The sequence below is a fragment of the Cariama cristata genome, unplaced genomic scaffold (genome assembly GCF_000690535.1).
Source record: "Cariama cristata isolate BGI_N322 unplaced genomic scaffold, ASM69053v1 scaffold15494, whole genome shotgun sequence".
Taxonomy (NCBI): Eukaryota; Metazoa; Chordata; class Aves; order Cariamiformes; family Cariamidae; genus Cariama; species Cariama cristata.
The window spans coordinates 42,535-53,952 of record NW_009611374.1 but is presented as its reverse complement, the minus strand read 5'-3'; the positions used below and the strand labels follow the sequence as shown (position 1 = coordinate 53,952).

General features: G+C 44.2%; 1 protein-coding gene across 1 annotated transcript in view; it reads left to right on the top strand.

Moving 5' to 3' along the window:
- Nucleotides 1–1,712: 1,712 nt before the first annotated feature.
- The window catches only part of LOC104160168 (solute carrier family 22 member 23-like), a 42,031-nt gene continuing 32,325 nt past the window's right edge, over nucleotides 1,713–11,418 (top strand). The window contains 2 exon segments of the mRNA XM_009698235.1: nucleotides 1,713–1,845; nucleotides 11,284–11,418. The exon segment at nucleotides 11,284–11,418 is cut by the window's right edge and continues 17 nt beyond it. Of these exon segments, the coding sequence (XP_009696537.1) occupies nucleotides 1,713–1,845; nucleotides 11,284–11,418 (268 nt within the window).

Sequence of the window (11,418 nt, the reverse complement as noted above, 5' to 3'; positions counted from 1 at the left end):
GCAACTACAGGTGCTGCCCTCCTGAGTTAACCTTGACTTGAACTAGAGGTGTGTTTGAAGAGGGCTGGAAGGGGAATGCTCTTTCCTCGACAAGTTTTCTGCACTCTCTTTGAACTCATTGAATTATCCTGTTTTTTGCAGAGCTGCCCACAAAGCAGCCACAAGCAGAGCCCACTGTACAGAGCACTCCTCGTGCACAGAGTGGTGGAAGATGTCCTATACAGCATACAGTTCATATATTTAATATAAAGAATAAAAGTCTGTAATTAAAAACTTAAGACTTAATTTTGAATGAAAATTATGATAATTTTAATAGCTTCAGGAAGCAGATTTTTTCCCAAGGTTGGATGTCATATCTTTTTCACTTTAAAACCAGTTGACCGAAAGGTAGTCTCCACTGATCTTTTCTTTTTCTCCTAGAATATATTTTTTTCCTTCCTTATGGGAATGTTACTTGGAAAATAAAAGCTCATTGGGAAATGGAAGAAGAAAAACAATACCTGTACTTCTTCTAACTGTGCATTGGCTGCTTTTGTATCAGAAGGAGTTTTCTCACCACCTATATACTACCACAGCCTCATTTTTCTTTTTGTATCATCATAGGTTCAAAATTAGAGGAGACCTGACCAGGGCCATCCTGCTTGTGCTGATTCTGGTGCAATGGTTGCGTGCAGTGTTTGCCACGGTCCTCTCATCATCTGCCTGCCTTTGCCTTCCCCAGACCTGTGTCAGGCTTGATGCTGAATCCTGGAGACAGAGGACTGCTAATGCAAAAGTCACCCCTTCGTTTGAGCAGCCCTTCCTTCTCCACCAAATGCACACATTGCTAAAAGTGCCCAAAATATAGTAGGTTATTGGCTCTGAATCTCCCCAGTTCTCCTTTCACAGCATTCATGAAACATCTGTCAAGAGTGTCTGGCATAAATCTTTAAAAACAAGGGTGCCCTAGGGGCGAAATGTATGACAGCTTTTCACAAAGATGCTTACTAATTGTTCTTGATTAAATCACCCCCATTTCTGCCAGCCTTTGGTGCATGCTTTCAGCCAGCGCTGTGGTATTGCGGGCTCTCCCCGACACTGGTGATGCCACCTGAGCAATTCAGGATCTCTGAAATGGCACGGGGTTCTTCAGGGCATCACTCAAATTTCCAGTGATTGCTTTTGACATCAGAAGGGGGTCGGGGAAGGAAAAGGAACTACGGGCTTTTGCCTTTACAGTTATATATATATCTGTATATATACACGCATATACACACATGTCCATATATATGTGTGTGTGTGTTTATACATATATGTGTATATGGGTTTACAACTGTATTTATGAGACTTTAATAACCAACCACCCAAATGTTTTCTTGGACTCTGTGTGTATAAGCATTCGGAGGGCTTGTTCTTAAGTTGACACAAGCTAAAGGACCAAGATGCTTTCCTGGGCTTGCGCCTCTGGTGTGCAGTGCTTCAGACAAGCCATCCTCCTTCGGTCCGAGGGAGGGTGGGCAGGGAAGGTCATGCTTTATTAAGACCTAGGGAGCACCAAGTACTTTTCTTGGCCCTCCATTTAAAGGTTTCCTTCATGCTTGTCTTTTCTGCTCGGTAAGCTAGGCTGCAAACAGCTTGAGACTCCCGTGTCAAATTTTTGTTAGCAATATGCAGTTCCGCTGGGAATATGTTCAGCTCTGGGGCTCAGTGCATTTATTCACTGATCCGGCAGCATGACAGTAATGGTGAAAAGCTCCTGCTTGCAGGAGTATCTCATGTGGGATCAGTGCTCGGGGAGAGAGGGGCTGCGCCTTGCTGCCCTGCTGCCTCAGCGAGCTGGGAAACATTTAATAAACCTGAAACAAGGTATTAGGCTCTTATTTCTTTGTTCTCGTCTTTTTGAGGACCGTCATCCATCTGGAGGTTGGAAACTGAGATTTAGAAACAGCTGCTGCTGGAATATTATTTGCCACTTGGTTAATTAAGAGACTGCCATGCAGATTTGCGGCTATTGAATTTCTTCTCTGTTCCTATTTTAAGTGGCTACAATATTGTTAAAAATTTGCTAACAAATACAGATGCAGAACCCTTTCATGTGAAGCATGAAAGAAAATGAGCTCCTCTGATACTTCTCACAGTGTTTTTTGTTTCAGCTGCTCTCATTCATTCCTGTCAAAAAAGATGCTGGTTGTGATTTAGATCCTGCCAAGAGAAAAGGGGCCAGCTGTTGTAAACAGCAGAGGTGTTCGATTTGCAAAATATTCCTGTGATCGGCTGCGCATTTCCTTTAAAGCAAGCCACCTTTTTGAAACCAGGAAGAATCCAATATATTTCTGTGCAATCTCAGTTTTGTGCAAAAATAAACAAATATTTATATGGATTTGGAGAGTCTCTTAATGAGGGGTAGGAAGTTATAGACTGGAGGTGAAAGAGAAATTTTTTTATAGGTAGCAGTTAACGTATATGAGGATGTATGTCATGGCAATTTTTTATCACTTTTAAATTGCATTTAAGTCATCTTTATTCTGAATTTAGTATGTTCTGTATCTGCCAGTTCCTTACGCTCTTTGTCACTGCTGTTTAGGTTTCCAGGGGCATCTTCCTCCTTTTGTTTCATAATGCCGTTATTCACAGATAGGAACTGTCATCAAAAAAATCAGTGTTGGCTGGGAGCTGCTGTATGGCAGCAGTGGAGGTGCTGCTGCTTTCCTCTGGAATTGTGATAGATGGCAACTGCAGTACCACAAATGTGATTTAACATTTCTTTGTTTTTCTTACTTGGTGAATGACAGGCAGCATGGTGTGTTAAAGGTTTCTTACACAGTCAGCTGTCTGTTTTGCAAGATGTTGTTTGTCTTGTGTAATGTAAAACTCGGTAAATATAGATACTACAGGATGAACAGAGGAACAACGTGTGCTCCCTTCTCTGCCGCTGATGCTCCCTGGGAGCCAGCTTGGATCCAGAGCGTGATCGCAGGCATCACTGCATCCCACGCAGCGGTCGGGCAGCCTCTGCTGAGGGTCTCCTGTGCCTGGAGGACCCGAGTTTGCCCTTGCCCTCCCCAGCTCCCTGCTGTGAGCAAGCCTGGCCCTGGGAAGGGGCTCAGCTGCAAGTGCATCGTACCCAGGCGGTCCCCAGCTCCTGCAACTGCATTCATGAGGGGTGAGTGAACGCCCTGCATCCAGCCTATGCTGGCTCTGTCTGTGGTCCAAACCCTCCACCTGTGGGTAGCTACAGAATGAGCTCCTGAAATATCCTGACGTAGTTGAGCAATACCAGGCTTGAAATTGGGTTGGCATGTTACTCATTTGTGCCTTACAGGAGAGAGTCAGGCACGTGGAAAGTAAAGAGAGGGAAGGTTGCACCTTGTGTTTTGGTTGGATTTTGGATGAAAGGTGTAGCCGTGTTTACTTTTTTTGTGCTATGCCTCTCTATGCACGTTGTAGTGTTCACAGCAGCAGAGGCTAAGTAGTGTATCTAAAGAGTATTTTGTCTAGCACCAATGTTGACACTATTTTGGTACTTGTACACAAAATGAATGTCTGGTCTAGTTTTGGTAAGAAAGATGTCTATTCTGATTAGATATCTATCTATCTGATAGCTCCATCCAGTAGATACTTGTCCAGGTCAGAAATGAAGAGGGCCACTGCACATCTGTGGAGGTGTCGTGCTGGCTGCCTGCCCTGGAGACAGCCTGACGGCTCCATCAGCTCAGGTTGTGTCAGTGCACGGACACACGTTAAAATTGTTAATTAGATATAAATGGTGGGCTAGTGTGTGTTTAAAAGAACCCCTCACCAAACCTATAATATGTAGAAAAGTACCTTTGAAGGAGCACCTGTGTCACTTCATAGATGTATTTTAGAGTAACTTTTGTCCTGCTGTGCTGTTGGAGGAAAATAATCCCATTTTTCTTACTCGACCATTGGAAGTTCAGTCTATTACTGCTCTCTTTGCTTGGCAGTGGATTGGATTTCTCCAGAGAGGAAATTAGATTTTTCCTTCCCTTCCATTCTGTCTCTGTCCTGTGTTTACATCAGTTGGCGGTTTTCCATGCACTGCAGTGTGCCTTACAACCTTTCCTTCCACGCGCTGCTTCATTTGCTGTTCTCTAATAAACTGTATTTACACATGATGCTTCCTCCCTTGCTTCTGGTGACAGCAAAGATGATCAAGAAAACATGCTTTGTGTCTAAACTCAGCCAGGAGTGAGTGCGGGCTTAACCTGAGCCATTTCAGCTGGCACCGAATCAGAAGTAGGCTAATTGGGATGAGAAGTGTACATAGCCTGTGGGTAGGGCTTGCAGCTCTTAGAAGTTTGTGGTTAGTTACCACCTGGAAATTTGAGTATATAAGCAAATATGCTGGACTTTATTTATTTACTTCTCTCCCTAGCAACCAGCTGCAAACTTGAAGATTTATCTGGGAGTTATTGATAGTTTTTGCTGCAATTTTATCTGGTTGGCTAGCCACAAGCAAGGTTGGGGGCTATGTTATTCTAGGAATATCCAGCAAGACGACCTGATTACAACAGAGGGCAAATCCCATGGAGTGTTGTAGTAAGAAGAGGTCCTGAGGTTTGAGAGAGCTTGGTGGGAATTGGGAAATACAGCAGCAGCAGGGACGGGATCACCTCCCAGCAGTCTTCAAGATCATTGTGACAGAGGTGGTGGAGCCCATCGTTCCAAAAAGGTCAGCTTGGGGAGCATGGCAGTGGTGGGACATGCTGGAAGTGCTGAACAGCTTGGAAAACTGAGAGCTCTGAGACATTCTTTTCTTTCCTTTTGTCCTCTGTTGAAAAGCAGAGTCCAAATACAAAATCCTGTCTTAGGTCCACAGCCTGCACATTACCCTTGACTGAGCTGAGCAGCTGCTGGGGCTGAGAGGCAAACATAGCACTGGTGGTTTCGGATGCTGCCACCACTGGGAATTTCTGGTGTCCCGCATTTTATACCTAAAACTGTGTTGCCTGAGCTTTCTTCTGCTCACCTGATCGTATGGGTCTTGTTCATCTGAGTCTGCTTGTTTTCCTTCTCTTTGGGATAGGGGAACATCTTGAGGGGTCCTTGGAGAGGGAATTAAGAGTGTAGGGTATATAGTAATATGGGGGAAACTGTCAAAAATCGTTTGTGGTTTTTTTTAATATAATATGAAGCTGTGAATGTGAATCTAGAATCAGACTATCTCTTCGGGGATTTTTTTCAGTGGGAATGCTGTTGCCCAGACTTCAGGTGCTTTGTCCTGGCCATTTTCTCCGAGGGATACTCCTATATAATTACAGTTTGGTGGCTCATAGACTGAAACTGGGTAGGGAGAGAAAACTGCAAAGGCACAAAAAGCAGTCAGCTTGTGGTTTCTGATGGAGCTAGCGCTTGGGCTGCGGCACAAGAATTGCTTTGTGTTTTGGGACTGTAGATGAGTGAGTGAATGCAGGAGAGTTGTTCAAGCAGTGTGATTTAGCTTCTTTTTCCTCTTGATGTATTATTTGCAAATGACTTACAACTACTTTTTTTTTCTTTAAATAAAAGTATTTGCTGTTCATCCTTGTGCAAATATCTTATGAGAATAAATGTCAACCTTTGAAGACAAATGAGAGGGTTTCTGAAGTCTGAAACAGATTATTTGTTACCAGTGCGCTAGTGTAAGACCAAGTGAGAAAGGATGGGATGTGGCCCTTAATTCCTTCATGGCAATGACAGCTCACCTGGTGGGGTTTGGAGGAGGTGGGCTTCGCAGGGCCATGCTCTATGGCAACATGAGCTGATGTTAACCCAGTGTTACTGTAGTCCTCCCTGGTCTCCGGTCCGTATGTCCATCTCCTCTAGACAGACTGTTGCAACTGCAGATGAAGAGAATGGGAGAGAAGAGCCAGCTGGAAAGGGGAGAGGGAAGCGTTGCAGGTGTCAAGCTGCTGCATACTTGGATAGTTTTAACTCAATTTCCCATCTTCTTTTTGGATTTTTTCTGAAAATTTTCTGAAATTCCCTGAAAAATTCTTGTCAAGGATATCAGCCCAGGGCTTTGTCCATCCCAGTGCCAGGGAGAGAAGAAGCTCTTAGCAAAGGCAACTCGCCCTTTCCCGTCTAAAATCGATGTGGCCCTTGTCACTAGTGCTGATTGCATTTGCAGTGGGTAATCCGTTGTCTGACCTGTGGTTTTATCCTGCCTTTCTGGGCTGATGCCCAGAGGCAGCCACCTCCTGCACAAGGGAGCAGCTCTGCACGCGGTGGGGCTGAGCCATCGTGGCATTGCAGAGTTTCTTCATTCGCTCCCTCCTCTCCCACGTCCCAGCAAGTCTGAGTGCTAGCAGTCACACAGCTGGCATGGCCAAACCACGAGCCCTCCTGGCCCATCCGTGTGTCCCGTGCAGCCCGTGGGGCGTGCTGGTGGGAAGAGTGCCCTCGTCCCGCTTGGAGTGGGCACTGTAACTCCCCCCGCCATCCTATCTGAACTCTCAGTGGTGCTGGGATCTTCCTAAATTTTGCCAGCCACACCAAGGTATGTGATGAAGCCCTGTCCTTTTCCATAAATCCCAGCCATTTTGGTCAGCCATTAGGGACAATTGATTTTGGCATGGAACAATCTAGAGCCCTGTTGTCTTTTGCAAGCTATTTCTAGGTTTCCCAAAACTATAAAAAAAAGCAAAACCTTTCAGCACTAATAATGACTTTCTGCAGACACTCCAAAGATATGTGCTAGTCTGAGATGTGCCATACCTCATCTACCTACAGCCTGCCTCCAGAAACATCTTGCTTTCTGCTCAGCTCCCTGGGCTCTTCCAGGCACATCTATTTCCAGATGAGGCAACATAAATGGCATGCACTGGTTCAAGTACCATATAACTAGTGAATTAATTTGCTGATGTTTATGTGCAGCTCCTTTGTGGCAAAACCGCAGATGCATTTGCAGAAGGGCCTCCCAGTGCTTCATGTGCTCTCTGGATGAGTCTGCTTTTCCCTGTGAAGGCTTGGTCAGGTTTTCCCTTCTTTCTAACAAGAGTCCCAAAGGACTGCGCCGCAGGGGGAACACGGAGGGAGTGAGGGACAAAAAACAAATCCCATTTAATGAAAAGTAATTTCAGTATTGCAAAACCTGTTCAGGTGATCTTATTCAATCTGACTCCAGTGGTGTACCGTGGTATTGTGGTGTCCTCTTAGTATACCAAGAATGTTGGTTTGAAAGTCCTTTTCTTGAGCTTGGCCTTTGTCACTAGGAACAGCCAATGTAGCTGCTGTGGTGCTTACTCCTGTGGTTAATATTTGGAAAGATTTCTCTCAAGATTTCTAAATAAGTCAGTGAGAGACCTTATAGAAAGACAAAGAGATTTTTACTTTTTTCCCCCGAAGGCTCTTACTAGGCAGATTTGCACAACCATACTCATCCTGTCATGGATTTCATTCATGCATGCTCTCACACCCGTGCACTCTCAAGTACCAAGGTGTGTGTCTGCATGGCCAGGCCAGAATCACTTGTGTGACGCAGAGGATAAGAAGCAGTGGCTGCTATGTCCTCATCACGTCCCTGAGGTTGTTCTTGGCAGGCAACAACAAACCAGTTTGGGGTTGCTTTTCATACCCTTTAGGAGTCGGTGACGTTTACTATTTTTTGCTTCATTCTGTTTTCGCATCTCTTGTAATTTTCAGGCAAATTTAATGAACATCAGTTCTTTCCCCCTCCCCTCTGTAGTCTTGATATTTTATTACTCCAATCTTGTTCTTCATCTTCTTGATACCTTATCTGTAGGTCGGGTTGTTCCTCCTCCTCTTGTTATTTGAATGAAATCATGGGTGGGTAGGTAGGGTGCAATTGGCACAATGGGCACGTGCCATTCCTTTAACTCTTGCTCTGCCTGTCCTGGTGCCTGCTTGTTTGCTCGCTTGCTCTCACACATGCATACGCTCGTATACACACACACACTTTTACTCTGCCTTTGTTCATCACCAGTTTTAATACTTTGGATACAAATGGCTGCACGCAGACTCACGAGTAACATGTCTGGCCCCAGTACTGTTCCTTCTGTGTCAGAATGTGTCTCTGCGCATCCTGCACATTAGTAGTGGGGTTACTTTGAAGGCATCAAACACCCCCAGAAATGCTTGAATCCCTTGTAAGAAGGGACACAGCTCACGCCAGCTATCCCTGTGGCAGGTTTGCAGGCTGTGAGGCTGCTGAACATGGATTTGGTCATTTCCATAGCAGGAGGACATACAGGATAGAATCCCAAAGGAGGATTTCTGTGCTTTGTTTCCACATTTCGCAGCCAGAGGTATCTGCTGTGCAATGAGCCTCGTGTGTTCAGTGGCTTATGTCTGTGATGTCTGTGGTGCCCAGGACTGCATCACACCTGAGGTCAGACAATTGCCCTCAGGCTGGGTCGTACTTACAGCATGTGGAGCAGTTCTGCCGCAGGGTTGGCTGGGTCCAGCTTCTGCACTTGTGATATCTGGGTGTCTGTTGACAATGACAAAGTCAGTCCCACGTGTCCTGGGCATGTCTGATTTCACTGCCCAAGTACCGCAGGACTGCTTTGCGCACAAGTTTCAACTTGCCCATACGATCACTTGCCTGGGACTTGTGGAAGTTAGGCATCTGAGTTGGATCTGCTGCTCTGACTGTGCTGAGTAGAGTAGAAATGCTGGTCAAGGAAGCAGAATCCTTCCCATGCCTGTCTCCTTGCCCACACAAAATTTTCCAAGTAGAGAAAATGGATGTATCCAGGAGTTTTCTGTATCAATGGTAATTTCCGCGATTTGTAGTACGACAAGGGTTTGCTCCATGCTCCACAGAGTAGTTGAGGTGGAAACATTTTCAGTGAGTGGGGGAGCTGGAGCTTCCTCACTGGATTTGCCACAGATGGGTAAAGCAGATCTTTGTCTTCTAGTGATTTCATCTGAATCTGTATATCTATCACGTGAACTGGGTGGAAATTGTTGCAGCTGTAGAGGCCTCGTGCCTGGGTGCATCGTGGCACCGGTGTTAGCACCAGCAGGGTGCAAGGTGCCTTTCTAGATGCTGGGGAGGGTGGCTTGCTTTGCTGGCAGGGGTGGGAAAAGGTTGACTGATAGATGCTTGCTAAAAACTGCAGTTCTGAATCTTTTATTATATAAAATTGATGCCAGAGATGTTGGAAAGTCGGTAGGCTGTCCGAATATGTAGAACATTTCAACAGAGATGTGATATTTCATACACACAGAGCGCCTGCTGATGTCACTTGAAAGTCATGCTCACCCAGCTACAGCAGGGATTATTTTTTTATCTTCTCCAGCTTTTTTAGAGGAAAGGGCAAAAACTGATCATAAGCATGTGATAATTCAGAGAAGAAAATAGATGCTAAACAATCTCTGAAGTTATTTCCTTTCTATACAATGAATAGCTGCTGCATATGTACTTATGTACTATGCACCAGTGACTTCAAATATTATTTTATTGTTTGGAGACTTCTTTCTGACTTCATATAAAAGTTTTCTCTTGGTGTTTTTTTTTGTTTGTTTTTTTTTTTTTTTAATCTGATACTAACCTAAGCAATGCAATTGAAATGCCAAAGCCTTACATATCTAATGCAGACTTCCCGTTTCTATAGCAACTCGTCCCTGTACTTAATGAAGGAGTATTGGAGTGTGAGTAGCTGTGACTTTAAGGTTTAGAAAAACAAACAGAACCACTTTATATTTGAAGATTAGAGAAATAAAACAGAAGTGACCTCTTTGCGTAGAATAAAAAAAAAATCACTTAGGCTTCGGATACTTCATTAGTAAGAATGAAACCATATTAATGTCATAAGGAGCTCTGTCTTTTAATCCTGTTTTCCTAATTAAAATGTAAAAGCCTTTTACAGCATGTGAGAGTCTGAGGTTTGGGTTTTTTTCCCCTTTTCTTTTCCAAAGCTGCTGTGTTTGTGGTTAAGCTAACGAAAATTTGGGCTGCCTCACAACAGATACATTTTCCTTCTGTATTGGCAAAAATCCATCAATAGTTTTTGCCATTGGCTGAAAAGAAAGAGGAGGAAAAAATGTGTGGTGTTGAGTCCTACATTTGATCTACAAGCCAGTTCTTGGTCAGCTAGTTTAAATCTGTGTTACAATGATAAATGCTGAACAAGCTACAGATGAGAGTGTGAATGAAGGAGCAGCTGTCATCTCTCCCTATTATCTTATAGCTTTTCGATTGCTATTTTAACAACCGTTAAATTCTAATTTAAAACAACCATAGGAAACATCCCAAGGAAAAACAACAATGCTGACAGCAACTTATCATGAATGTTTACAAGCCTATATTTCTGTATCAGCGTTCCAATAAGTACTGCACAACATTTATGGCAGGTTTATTGTACTTAATTATTAATCTGTAGAAGTGAATGCGGGCAAATGGGAAATATGAAATAGGGGCTTCTATTGCAGTCTTACTGGCAAAAAATTGTTAGAATATATTTCCACAAGGCAGTCCAATTTTTCTGCTATATCTTCTGTGATTTTTATGTTGTGGGTTTTGTATTTTTTTTAAAGCTGTAATTCTGATAAATTAATCTTCGTTTCTGAGAGCTGAATAAAGGTAGCCAGAATTCAGGGTTTAAGGAAACTTTTTATCTACTGAATTCACTTGTCACAAGGCAGCTGAGACAGTCAATGATGCCAGTGAGGGCAGTAAATTGCCCCAAAGCCAAAGGAAGTATGGAGGACAGGATAAGACAGATGGAAGGCTGGCTTATTTGAAAGTTGATCAAGATTAGCTATTGCAAAAACAAAAAGCAAACCCAGAAACAACCCAGTCAGCAAAATCCAGCTCGAAACTGGCTGAGTCGTAGTATGTTAAACTGTGGACAGGTGGCATCCCGTATGAGCTGGGAGTCTGTATCCTGCTGAGAGCTGTGCTCTTCTGCCTCCCAGCAAACTGACTGGAAAGGCAGGCGGTGTCTCTAAGAAGTGTAAAAAGGCTCAACCCAAAATCTTGGGATTGTGTTTTACCCTACGTTCCCTTCAAAAAATATCTTGCAATTTGGTAAAATGCTTCTCTAAGCAGAGCCTGCAGGAAAGCTGACAATGAGGATACAGCAGCTCTGCAGGAGATACAATAGGTGCATGGAAGTTGCAATGTTTGCGCCACAGGCAGCTGTTAATGGGCTTCTTTATAACTGCTGGGGTATTTGCAGCCTAAAAACAGAAGGAAACAAGATTTATGTGATTGTGCATAACTTTGGTCAAAGGGTCTTGAAGGACATTAACTCCCTGGAAGTTTCATAAAGAGACGCTCTGTGGGTGCCTTTGCTGTTGGGGAGCTAATGCATTCGTTTGTGCTCTGTGTTTCAGGGATAGAGCTCTGTCCTCCTGGGCACCGGTTCATGATCACCATGGTGGCGAGCTTCATCGAAATGGCAGGGCAGTTCCTGATGCCGGGGCTGGCTGCCCTTTGCAGGGACTGGCAGGTCCTCCAGGCAGTCATCA